At 36.0% G+C, this 12,394-nt stretch overlaps 1 protein-coding gene across 39 annotated transcripts in view; it reads right to left on the reverse strand.

Moving 5' to 3' along the window:
• Nucleotides 1–456: 456 nt before the first annotated feature.
• The window catches only part of SOX5 (SRY-box transcription factor 5), a 1,017,940-nt gene continuing 1,006,002 nt past the window's right edge, over nt 457–12,394 (reverse strand). For all 39 annotated transcript variants that reach the window (XM_045062619.1, XM_045062611.1, XM_045062623.1 and 36 more), the window contains 2 exons: nt 7,115–7,331; nt 457–5,521 (listed from right to left, as the gene is read on the reverse strand). In XM_045062619.1, coding sequence (XP_044918554.1) covers nt 5,218–5,521; nt 7,115–7,331 — 521 coding nt within the window. In that variant the 3' untranslated portion in view covers nt 457–5,217. The remainder of the gene's footprint in view (nt 5,522–7,114; nt 7,332–12,394) is intronic.

A 12,394-nucleotide genomic window follows, 5' to 3' on the forward strand; every position in this document is an offset into this window, starting at 1 on the left:
CCCATCATCCTAAATTAGATACCAGCAAGGTGAAAATTATTTCTAGTTCTTAGCAATTTCATAACCTAAAATGTGTATGCTTTCTATACACACAGGATAAAATAGAATTCTAAAGTGTAGAAACCCTGCCCCAATGATAGTGTCAAGCTTAGGAGAAGAACATTAAAAATCCTTCAGGCTGTAGGATTTTAAAGAGTATTAGACTCCATTACCTATGAGAGCTATAGCTTTTGACCTTACTGTGAAGCTAGGAAGGGATGCCTTATAAAAAGGTCCAGGGGTCCTTCTTGCAATGCCCACCATGAAGGACTAAACCCTGAGCTCTCAGTTCAAAGTCAACTTCAGGAAGTGGGGGTAATTTATACTGAAAACTAAATGGCTTTCCATACTTTTACTCTTTTCATAATTAAAGATTGTACCCTCATAACAAGAATTGTGAAAAGAAACACAGTATAATAGGTAAAGAACACATTTGCTGTTTTTATTGGTGCCTTGCATGGCAGTAATACTGAAAAAAAGAGAATGCAAAAACAAAAAAACAAAAAACAAACAAAAAAAACAGGTTGGTGGCAACCCACATCTTTTTTTTTTAAGAGTACATAAACTCCTGTTTTTATTGTGGCATGAATGGTAACATAAAACCAAAAACATGAAAATATACAACTTATATTACACTATGTGTTATGAACAAAATATAAATCTATAACTCTATGTTATATTTACATAATTATTTATTTTATTAAATTTCAAGTGAGATGGTAGGTTGCACATACTTTGTTTTAAGCTCCAGGCATTTGATTGTCTCTTTTCTACTTTTTTTCCCCATTTTTACTCATAAAATCCAAAATGTTAGACGGACTAAGAGCTTTAGAGCCAGTGGAGCTGTATAAATACTGTTTTAGTGAACCAGTGACAGACACACTGGGGAGAACAGGAATCAATCAGTAGAAAACTTAACACAACATCATCTTCAACTTGGGAAACTGATAGTTATAGGAAACTTTAAAATTAAATACTGTAAAAGCCTGTCTAAACAAAAACTTATGCCCTATACGACAAAGAGATATCTGAACCACTTTAAGTGGGCTTCATAATTTTCCTTGCAGACCCCATAATTTTTATTTTACTATTAACTTGATAGACAAATATTTTATAAACCTGTTTGCAAATATACAGTTGTTTATTACAATTCAATAATTTACCCATTAGAATGAATGAAAATGTAATTACTTTTGATGTTTTAAATGTGATATAAGAGATTTCTTCTGGAAACAGTAACAACTTCTGGATTAAGAAAATATCTGAAATTGGGACCACAAAATAGTTAAAGATAACTTTCTTTAAATGAATTAAGGTAAAAGTCTACTCCAAAATCAAATCTATGAAATAATTTCATCAAAGACAACTCTTTTATATTTGTTCCTTATAAGAGGGTTTGGTTTCAATAATAGTTATGATCTTTGGGAGGGATTTTATATATGGTTAACTTTTAAATGCAGATGCCAAATAAATGTAAAAAATTGACTTAAGTAATTTAGGTACACATGTACTGAAGAACAGTTTTGTATTTTATCCAATTGCCAAGCCAAAGTATTTGTATTTTATCCAAGTAACCAGCCAAATTAGGAGTATCTTGTAAATGAGCAACTTGAACCTATTTTCTCCAGTGATATTCTCTTAGATTCATTTTAAAACATGACTGTTTTTAGATGAATTGATCACAATAGCCATAAATCAGAATTCAGGCAAGATTATTCCTCAGTACTGGGGTGAGTGTGTGCATGTGTGCGTGTGTGTGTGTGTATGCACGTGTGTATGCGTTTGTGTGTGTGAGAGAGAGGGAGAGAGAAAGGGAGCAAGACAGAGGGAGAATGAGAGGGGATATATGAACGGGGAGGTAGGAAAGGATAGAGGAGGGAAATGTTAGCTTCATTTCAGTTTGATCTTCCTCTCATTTCCTCAACTTTAGCTTTTTTGATCATCATGGGGCACAGAAAAAGAATACAAGGTTTTAGGATCCTTTATAAAAATGATAAACCAATCAAATGCCAAAAAGGCAATGTGTTAACACAGTAAGTTGCTATTCATAGCACCTTTTATCAAAGGACATCAAAGCACTTTAAACATCAACATAATTTTTTTTCGTTTTCTTTTGGGGAAAACCAAGGCAAAGAAATTGCGACAGCCAGCGAATCCTATGTCAGAACAAGAGAACAGAACACAAGGCTCTGGACTTCCTGTTTTAGTCCACCATGGTGTAGTCTCTCTGACATAAACCTAACTAAATAAAATTAACTTCTGAATTTCAGCAGTTAAAGGTCACCATTAACAATTTCATTTTCCCCTTCAAATAAAACAGAATAAAAAACGAACAAAAAAAGACCACACAGAAGTGTTTTGTCAACTCACTGGTAAGTGTGTTAGAATTGGTTTCAGCTGTGATTGCCCTCAGTGGCATCTACCTGGAGCTAAAACAAAGTATTCTTGTAGCCCAAAGAAATGAAATGAAAACAAAGCATCTTTATAACGTGGTGTAAAATAAGTATCCAGCAAACGTGAGAGGTGAACCCACATAAGAATTTGTTAACAAAGACGAAGAACAAATTTTTAAAAATCTGTTTTCACATTGTACATAATAACGATATAAAACGAGTGTCTATTTTTTTCTTATCCAGAGTGCTTAAAAACAACAAACAAAAACAAAAAAAAAATGGCTCTAGATGACTGTGGCAATTACATAACTAAAATGAGTGATGAGAGCATAAGTTAATTAAGATTGAACATGACCCTCCTATTCACTCCTTTGTATGAAACACCAGAACTTGACGTTGTTGGGGCCAAATTTTTAAAAAGGAGAAAATGTACTGAAGGAGAAGTAAAATTGTGTGGGTGAATGTGTGTGTGTGTGTGTGTGTGTGTGTGTATAAATATATATATATAAATGAGTTGGAAGATGGGAATTTGTTTTAAATATCTAACAGCTTATTGGCTGTACTTCCAAATCAGAGGAGAATAAAATAGAGAGGGAGAAATAAATTATACATAACTTACTAATCTGGGAACAGCTGACCATTATTATTATTATTACTATTATTATTATTATTATTTTATCATCATCATCATTACAACACTAGCAAAAAGAGGCAGTTCAAATGAAAATACAGTCATCAAAAACAAACAGAAAAACAAAACAAAATCTCTGACATGCAAGATATGATCAGCTCCTCCAAGCAAAACCCCAGAGCAAGTCTTTTGAGAGAGAGAAAAATAAAAAGGATTCTTTTTCTTATTTATATGTAAAAATCAAACTTTTGGGTCAGGTTTGAGGGGTGAGATAGCAAAATGATGACTGGAGTGAAAACCATAGCACATCCAAGCTCCTGGTTGGAGTATTTACTGTCTGATGCCTCAGCACAAATAATGGCAATTGACTTTAAACGATTTTGCGTTCATTTGTACAAGCCCTATAACTGTCGTGGCATTTGGTTGGCAAAATCTAAACAAGCGGTTCTGTCACCATCAGTTGTCGCTCTATGCACATACTCTGCTGGAACCAAAAATTGGCCTTCAGTGGATTCCTCTTACAGCGAGTGAAGAGTCGTAGCGACGCTCACTAGGTTCAGCCCGGCTCCATTTTGTTGGGCTGCAATGACTTTTAATCAAATCCTGCTCTTTATGGTATGGGATGCACATGGCCCACAATTGTGAAATGCAAATGGCCTCCGCCTCATTTCATGGAGAGATGAAAAATACCTTATAAAATCATCAGTTCCATTTCCTGATCAGGAAAGGATGGAATGTTGAAGAAATAAGCTAATTCTGTGTTCCTGGAAAATGGCCAAATATATTCAAGGAAAACAATGATTGTTTTGCTCGAAGTTATCAATAGGAAAAACAAACAGAAATCATTAAGTAGCAAACATTAGTGGAACCAACTGATCAGGAAGAAGGGACATCTGGGAACAGTTTGCTAGTAGCTTCCATGTTATACGTGCACACCTCTATTACACAGGGCCGCCCAATCCATCCAATAATCATATTAGAAATTTAAAAATATAATTTCTGAGCCCTATCTTGGTTGTCATTTGAAGTGCAAAGTCAAGGTCAAGGTTGCTTCCAGACCAGTCACTTAGGAGGATGTGGGATTTCATCCCCAGATGTGGGTTTAACTCACAATGGTTCAATGTTATTCCTATTAGTACCATAATCACACACATACATACACACAAAAATCCAAGATCAGAAAATATTTTTTTCTCTAAATTTCTTATGTCTCTCTCTCTCTCTCTCTCTTTTCACCTGAGAACAGCACCTACAGTTTCCATTAAAAAAAAAAAAAAGTCAAATCTCACCAGCTGCTGGTATTTCAGGTTTTCCAAGGGATTGTCTAAGATATAACACTGTCCTAACTTAAGAAGGAACAGGAAAAAGGAAAGGAAAAAAAAGGAACTGGGTCAACACTTCAGTACAAATTTGGCACTTGCTCAAAGATGTAGTGTGGTGTGCAATAGACAAAGAAAGTCCTCTGAAGAAAATAATTGCTTATTTTGTGGTGGATAGCAAGGAAGTTAAAAACAGGCTCTTTTTCCCTCTTCCCCCCCATGCACAGACTTCCATCTTTAAAGTATAGAGATGGAGAAGGTGGAGAGAAGTAAAGAGAAATTCATCTTTCTTTTTTTCTGTCAGGTGCATTACAAAAAAAAAAAAAAGAAAAGAAAAAAAAGGAAAAAAAAAGGAAAGGAAAGGAAAAGGAAAAAACCCAGAAGCCCCAAAAAACAAAACAAAACTTATTTCTTTTTAAAAATTGTAGCACAAAACAACAAAACACATTCACAAGCCACTTGTTGGCACTGTGTACCTGAGTGAGAATTTCTAGAACATTGTAGAACAAACAGCCATAAAGTTTATTAAAAAAAAAAAAAGTTGACGGGTAAGACTTCAGTGCTTGGATGTAGCAGCTGAATTACTGGCATTATTTTACCCATAGCTTATTTCAATCTCTTGTTGTTGATATTGTTGTTTGCTTGTATTTTTTTTTTTTCCTTTCCAAGCCTTTTGAGGCTGAGGTCTATTAGTCAGCTGATGTCCCAACTATTTAAGACTAACAGTTAAAGTAACAGTCAGTGTATGAGAAAGTTAATGTGCTTGGCCACTGGTAAGGATGAACCAGCTAGGGCTTCTTTAAGTCCTAAGGTCACAACCATTTTTTGACCCTTATCAGTTGGCTTGTCCTGCAATATGGTTTTCACTGTCACTCCCATAATCTACATCTGGATCATCTTCTTCCTCATCGAACTCATCATAAATTTCTCCGTTGATGTCCTCAGCCTGTATCTCTTCTTTGATATGTGGCTCCTCTCCTTTCACACCATAAGTGCTCTGGATAACGGGCATCCCAGGCTCGGGGCTGCTAGACACGCTTGAGTGCTCCGAGGGCAGGTGAGGGGAGGGCATTCCAGCCATGGCGATGGCTCCAGGGTATACCACACCAGCAGTGGCGATGGGGATCTGTGCTTGTTGCCTGTCAGAGAGGAATTCCCAAAAATACACTGTGGGTGAAGGGATAGTCAGAGCAGGCTTTACTGTATAATGAATCTGCTCAGCTTGTCCAGTTCTAAACTACTGATTTTCATCTATTGCCCAACATCTAAAAACGGTATCCTACTGTGATTGCAATAACTTACTTGTGTGTCATGCTTTATAGGCATTTACATGGGTTACCCACCTGATCCTCAAAATAATTTTTATTCCTATGTTCCCTTATGCAAAAAACCTGAGGTGTAGAAAGATTAAGCAGAAGAACCTCAGTCCTTGACCCCAAGTTCAGTTTTCCTTTACTATAACGCTCAGCTTTTTAGAAATAAAGATAATTCAATTTTAATGGGGAAAAAAAAACCCTAAAATATGAGAGCTCTCAAAATAAAACTGGACTGCTTGGAACTCACCGGAACTGAACAGTATCACATTGTCCACTTGGTCCCTGCAGTAGCTGGGGGGACAGGAAGCAGGGTCAGCCTCGTGGGTGCACAGCTCTGCAGCTGGAAAGGGCCCTGGGCTATGAAAGATCCTATGCTTGCTTTAAAGTTGTTGCCACAGTCTTGAAATTCTTAACTTTTTAATAGGAACCCCACACATTTTCATTTTGCTGGGAGCTCCTCAAATTATGTAGCTGGTCTTAGTGGGAAGAGATTAATAGATAATGTTCATTTCTGCCTTCTTTCATTCATTCATATGTTTACTATTTCCTCAGCAAGTGTTGGGTTTCATGCTTGGCTTTGAGAAGAGTCGCGCGTCGGGATATAAATCATGGGCCAATGGACAGAGCAGGCAGACTCTTTCAAGGGAACAGGATAGAGCAGACTTTATAAGTCTTTTTCTAAGGTATCTTCCAGCCATTTCAGAACGGTATTTATTATTATAAGCAGCTGTTGGGATCTTACTAACTTATGTTCCAGATATAAGCAACTTTATCTCTGTGCTTTCTGAGAAAATTCTGCAGAAGCAATGATGTTGCAGTTAGCCTAATATGATACTGTAGACAGCCTTGCCATAGGAGGCAGGGTAAAACCTCTTGAGAACTACACTCTTAGTTCGGAAGACAGCTTTCCCATTCACAACCCTGTGGTGCCCTAAATAGAATCCCCACTTTGTGTGATCTACAAAGGCCACATACGTGCCTTGATAGCCCAGAAATCCCCCCATATTCAAAAGTGAGTGTTTCTTTTGGAATCATTTTTATGTTGTATTTCCTTAACAAAGATGTTGCAGAATTTGTCAATGGGAAGCCTTGGAAGTAATGAAAACCAACAAAGAAAAGAACTGATAATACTTCTAAGTTGTTAATGACAAGCTTCAAAATTATTTACTATCAGATATTTTATCTTCAAGCCAGCGGGAGTAAAGCTCACACTACAGCCATTGTTCTAGGAACTCGGGGTGGCTTCATATGGATGTATTCTTTTCAGGATCACGTGGGGGCCAGGCTAATTTCTGAAAATACATTGAGGTCAAGTTCTTTTTCAAATGCTGCTTTACAGCTCAACGAATATGGTTCACATCCCATTACGCATAACAAGAAGTGTTCCCCATGAAAAAATGACGGAAATGTCCATACCCAACATTGAAGTATTGCCGCATTTCCTGCCGCCTATTCCGCATGATTGCCTTGTATTCACCGATGCGCAGCTTTTTGCCATCCACGAGGCAGGTGCGCTTTGGCCTGGGCTTGTATTTGTAGTCAGGGTACTTCTCCAGGTGCTGTTTGCTGAGACGGGCTTGCTCCTCATAATATGGCTGTTTCTCTAGGTTTGTCATAGCTTTCCAGCGAGATCCTATGAGGAAAAGAAGGTTAGGATTCCAATTTGCACAGCTGCTAAGGACAAGAAAATAAATCTAAAATAAAAATGTTGGCTAAAGCCCAGAAATACATAAAAATGTGTTTGATTAGTGAACTATGACTCAAGAGGTGAGATCTCACAAGAACAGGGGTGTTGGTGGCTGTGTAGAGCAAACTGTGTACCCAAAGGTACAAACACTGGCCAATATATATATATATTTTTTTCCTGGCTGGAATGAACAATTTAGCCAAAAGCGTATATATTTACTTAAAAGCTCACAGCTAATGTTAAGAATACATCTTTTATTTCCACATTAGACCATGATCTAATTCAACTGTGAACTGAAAAATTATGCAAAAACTTATTACATATTTTCTATCTGTGGCTAATTATCTAGTTAGTATTTTTAAGTGGGGGTGCATTACTTACTACAAGGGTTCCTAACATATATAATTCTTCTCAAAATGTTTAAGTATGCTTTCATGAATGATTGCATTTAAAAATTCATTTCATTAAAACTTAAATTACAAAAAATTATATTAATGAACATGTACCAGCTAACTACCAGGTGCTAGATAGACACTGTGCTAAAAACTTTACATAAGTTGTCACGTTTTTAACTTTCATCATAATCCTGTAAGATAGCATTTACACCTATTTCCATAAATGAGAAAACTGAAGTTCAAATACACGAAGTAACTCACCCAAGGTCACACAATTATTAAATTACAAATCTGTGACTCAAACTCAGGTTTGATATAATTGAAAGTATGCTACAATGTATGTTTTTACATACCTATAACCACCTGCTATCTATGACTTAGCAGAGGTCAGAATTACAATAAGTATGTAAGGGGTAAGATTTTTCTCTTAATAAATCACTTTCAATAATATATAAAGATGTCACTTCTCGTGATATAGTTTGCATTAATAATGTCAAGCCAAATTGGTGTTCTCCGTCTTTTCACTTTTGATTTTGGTTTGGACTCAACTAGGATTGCAAAAAACAACAACAACAACAACAAAAAAACCCCAAAACAACAAAAGAAAACAACAGTTAAAAACAGTTATGTTAATTCTCAATATAAACGTGATTTAAATATTTGATTCTATTAGTATGGCTATGCATGTAAAAGAAGTAGAAGTAATAATTTTTTTTTGTATTAAACACGTGAGGAGAATCTGTGTGTAGATGAAGTGTGTTTATCAGGAAGTAATCAGCTCAACTCTACTCAAATGCACAAGGATCAAAATAACTGGAATTGTGGGTTCTATACCAAATACTTACAGGCATGGAAGCCTTTACCTGCCTTCCAAGCTCATCTAAGCAAGATGGGTTCATTACTCAACCAAAATTCCATTTCTCAAATGCAACTAGCTCACTGATGAACCATTCTTCTCTACAAATGCAGAAAAGTCCTCAATATGGGCTGTTTTATTTATTAAAGGAATAGAGTAAAAGGGACAATATCTCTTCCCTTAGAATTTTTTCCTATCAGAACAGATGTTGCCTGGGTGGGTATATCCACATAGGTGTTACACAAATTTATAAACAGATTTTTTTCCAATCTAGACAGCCAATATGATTTTATTCTATTTACTACAGAAATCCAGGTTACAGTTCAAATGATAGAGTTTATTTTTCCATTCCTTTCTCAAACTTGTGTTTCAATGGCCACATCCTAAATTTGTAGTTACAATCTCAAACTCTTTATTGCCCAACACTATTCTCTAGAGGTATTTGAAACCATCATGTTATTCTCAGGGCAAATGTAAATACAGGTAAAGCTATAATACCATTGAACGGGGTCAATTCTTTTTGGGAAGTTTCTTACAAGTATGTATAACAGAATTTTGAACCTCAGATCAGGGAGTGTAAAAGTGAGCTTACCAGAAATAATTCACTTCATAGTTATATAAATACACTGAAAAATGACCAAGGATGGTTGACACTAAAATCCCCTATCTTTATCACCAGGCAGAACCAAGTAACTAGCATCCTCAATTAGAATAGAAATTGCTAATGGTACTTCTCAATGTCTAAATGTTCCATAAGCTCAAAAAGGATATGGTTTTCTAAGGAAAGGGAATGTTTATGCCTTACTGTAACCCACCCTGGAATGTGAGAACTCTTTTTAGATTTCCTACTATGTGCACCATGCTGTATTAATTACTGGATACGCAGTGGTGAATCATTTTGTTCCTTATCTTCCTGAGGCTCATATTCCAGTGGAGAAGAAATACATTAAACAGCTAATTAAAAAAAATTATTATTTTAATTATAAGCGGAGAAAGTACAGGAAGCTATGAAAACATAAGGAGTTGGGTCAATCTTTTGTAGGTCAGGAAGGCTTTGTGGAAATGATTCCTATAGGAATCAGAGAGGGAGAGCTTTCTATGGAGGAAGAATAGAATGGTCAGGCCTTGCAGTGGGAAGGAGGATTAGAGGAACTTAAAGACAGTTGATCTGTCTGAAATGCAGAGGAAAAAGGGATATATATATATATATATATATATATATATATATACACACACACACATATATAGGATAAATAAAAGATACATATTTATATAAAGATAAAACAGATACATATATAATAAAAGATGTGTAAATTCTTAGACAAGCTGGCTTCTAAATCTGGCATGAACTGGAATCACAACATATTTAGACACTTGATAATATAATTTCTCCGGAAGTATCACTGAATCCTAAATTACATTTTAAAAGATGGCCAGAGCATAGTTCTAAGTCTTCTTAAAATTAAGAATCAAGATAGTGAGAGTGGTGCCTGTAGTTGGTAAAATGGCCAACTATGCTGTTTTATGACCGTGCGGAACAAATGGTGTTTTGGTTGGTGGCTACTGCAGTTTTCAGTTTTGAATACTAACTTTTGAATAACTAAATGACAAGTTTGGTGTTGGTTTTAATGGCTTTGCAGGTACAACATCCACTGTATGTAGCTACGATGTAAACATTGAGACACGATGGATGTGAATGGTAGGAAAGCATTTTAGGTATCTCCAAAAGAGACGGAAACATCTACTTGATTTAAGATGTGGCTGGTTGCTTACCCCGGACCACGTACAGGGAGTAAGTTCTCCGCTTTTTCGCAAAAGCCTAGCCTTTTACAATGAAAAAAAAAAACAAAAAAAAAAAACCAAAAAACGGAGAAGGACTTTTGGGTATTTCTCCTGATGACAAAGAGGAAGTTTCAATTAAAAAAAATATGATGTTCATAATAAGAAAAATAAAAGTCTTGAAAGTGCTCTTTTCCTTTCTAAATCTGGCGATGCGATAAAAATGAAGAGTTTGAGCTGAGTAGCATCGTCATCTCCATGGGGTCTGTAATGAATTTGCACATTTTACTCCAACTACTGTATATCTAATCAGAAAAAGATGTCCCCCATCCCCTGATCTAGCGCCAAACAGTAAAAGGTGATTCCTTATGTTAACAATTTCAGCAGAATGGCTTATTAAAACCAGATTTTAGGGTATTATAAAATGCTTAGAAGCCCTTTAAAATGTCAACTAGGATCCCCAGAGACTACGTAAAATGTCAACCCAGCTCAAGCGCCTGTTTTAAGCAGAATGAATTAGCGGCATGCTGTCGGAGGCTGTTATCCAAAACAATCAGTAGAGAGGAAAACATCAAGCTTTCTTTGTACTTTTATATGAAATGGGCCACTTAGAATGATCTTGTGGATATTTGAAGATCACTTATTTATTTGAAGCTAAGACCAAATATTGAGATCCCAAACACCTCAGTGGTTTTTTTTCCTGGATATCTTTAATTAATACAATTCTATTGAAAAGTCCAAAATTAGACAGCACTCTTTTTTCATGTAACCTATTGTGATTTAACTATATGGTCATCCTAATATTCTTTCCTTCAAACCAGAAAGAAACTCTTGTAGCTAGCCACCTCTTTCCCATAAAGTCTTTTCCTATATCTTCTAAAGTATTTCACATCATCAAAGCTGATATTTCTCTTATACTTAGGATAAAGTTTGAATCAGTGATTAACATTTTCCAGTATTCATACACATGAATTGAATGATATAAAGACAGTTTAAATAATCTCAGTATTTAGTTCATTTTTTCATTTTGACATTTTGGGCTAATTTTGTGATAACTGATATGTTAAAATATGGAATATTTTATTCATTTCTAGAGTTTTCCCCAATGGAACAGATACATTTTTTAAAAATGGAAAATTTCATATGGAAGGTAAAATATGGTCATAAAAAGAAAAAACAGGTCAGAGATGGTAGCAGCATAAAAATATGCATTTCCTTTTGATCAGTTTAATTTTTTGAATATATATATATATATATACATATATACATATATATATATCTCCATAAATATTCCCATTTTCTATATACCTAAAGCTTTACATACTCTTTTTTTTTTAATTTTTTTTCAACGTTTTTATTTATTTTTTTGGGACAGAGAGAGACAGAGCATGAACGGGGGAGGGGCAGAGAGAGAGGGAGACACAGAATCGGAAACAGGCTCCAGGCTCTGAGCCATCAGCCCAGAGCCTGACGCGGGGCTCGAACTCCCGGACTGCGAGATTGTGACCTGGCTGAAGTCGGACGCTTAACCGACTGTGCCACCCAGGCGCCCCAAGCTTTACATACTCTTATCTTTTGAGATGACATTAATCTAAAGATTTCAAGATCATTTTATTTATTTTTTTTATTTATTTAACAAAAATTTTTTTTTTCAACGTTTATTTATTTTTGGGACAGAGAGAGACAGAGCATGAACGGGGGAGGGTAGAGAGAGAGGGAGACACAGAATCAGAAACAGGCTCCAGGCTCTGAGCCATCAGCCCAGAGCCCGACGCGGGGCTCGAACTCCCAGACCGCGAGATCGTGACCTGGATGAAGTCGGATGCTTAACCGACTGCGCCACCCAGGCACCCCTCAAGATCATTTTAGATGAAAACTGAGACATAAGTTCAAGTGGTTGATGGTTTTTTGTTTGTTTGTTTTGGTCTCACTACAAATGCATGCTGTGAACTGGATGGCATCTATTACCACCCAGTAAC

The sequence above is a fragment of the Felis catus genome, chromosome B4 (assembly GCF_018350175.1).
Source record: "Felis catus isolate Fca126 chromosome B4, F.catus_Fca126_mat1.0, whole genome shotgun sequence".
Taxonomy (NCBI): Eukaryota; Metazoa; Chordata; class Mammalia; order Carnivora; family Felidae; genus Felis; species Felis catus.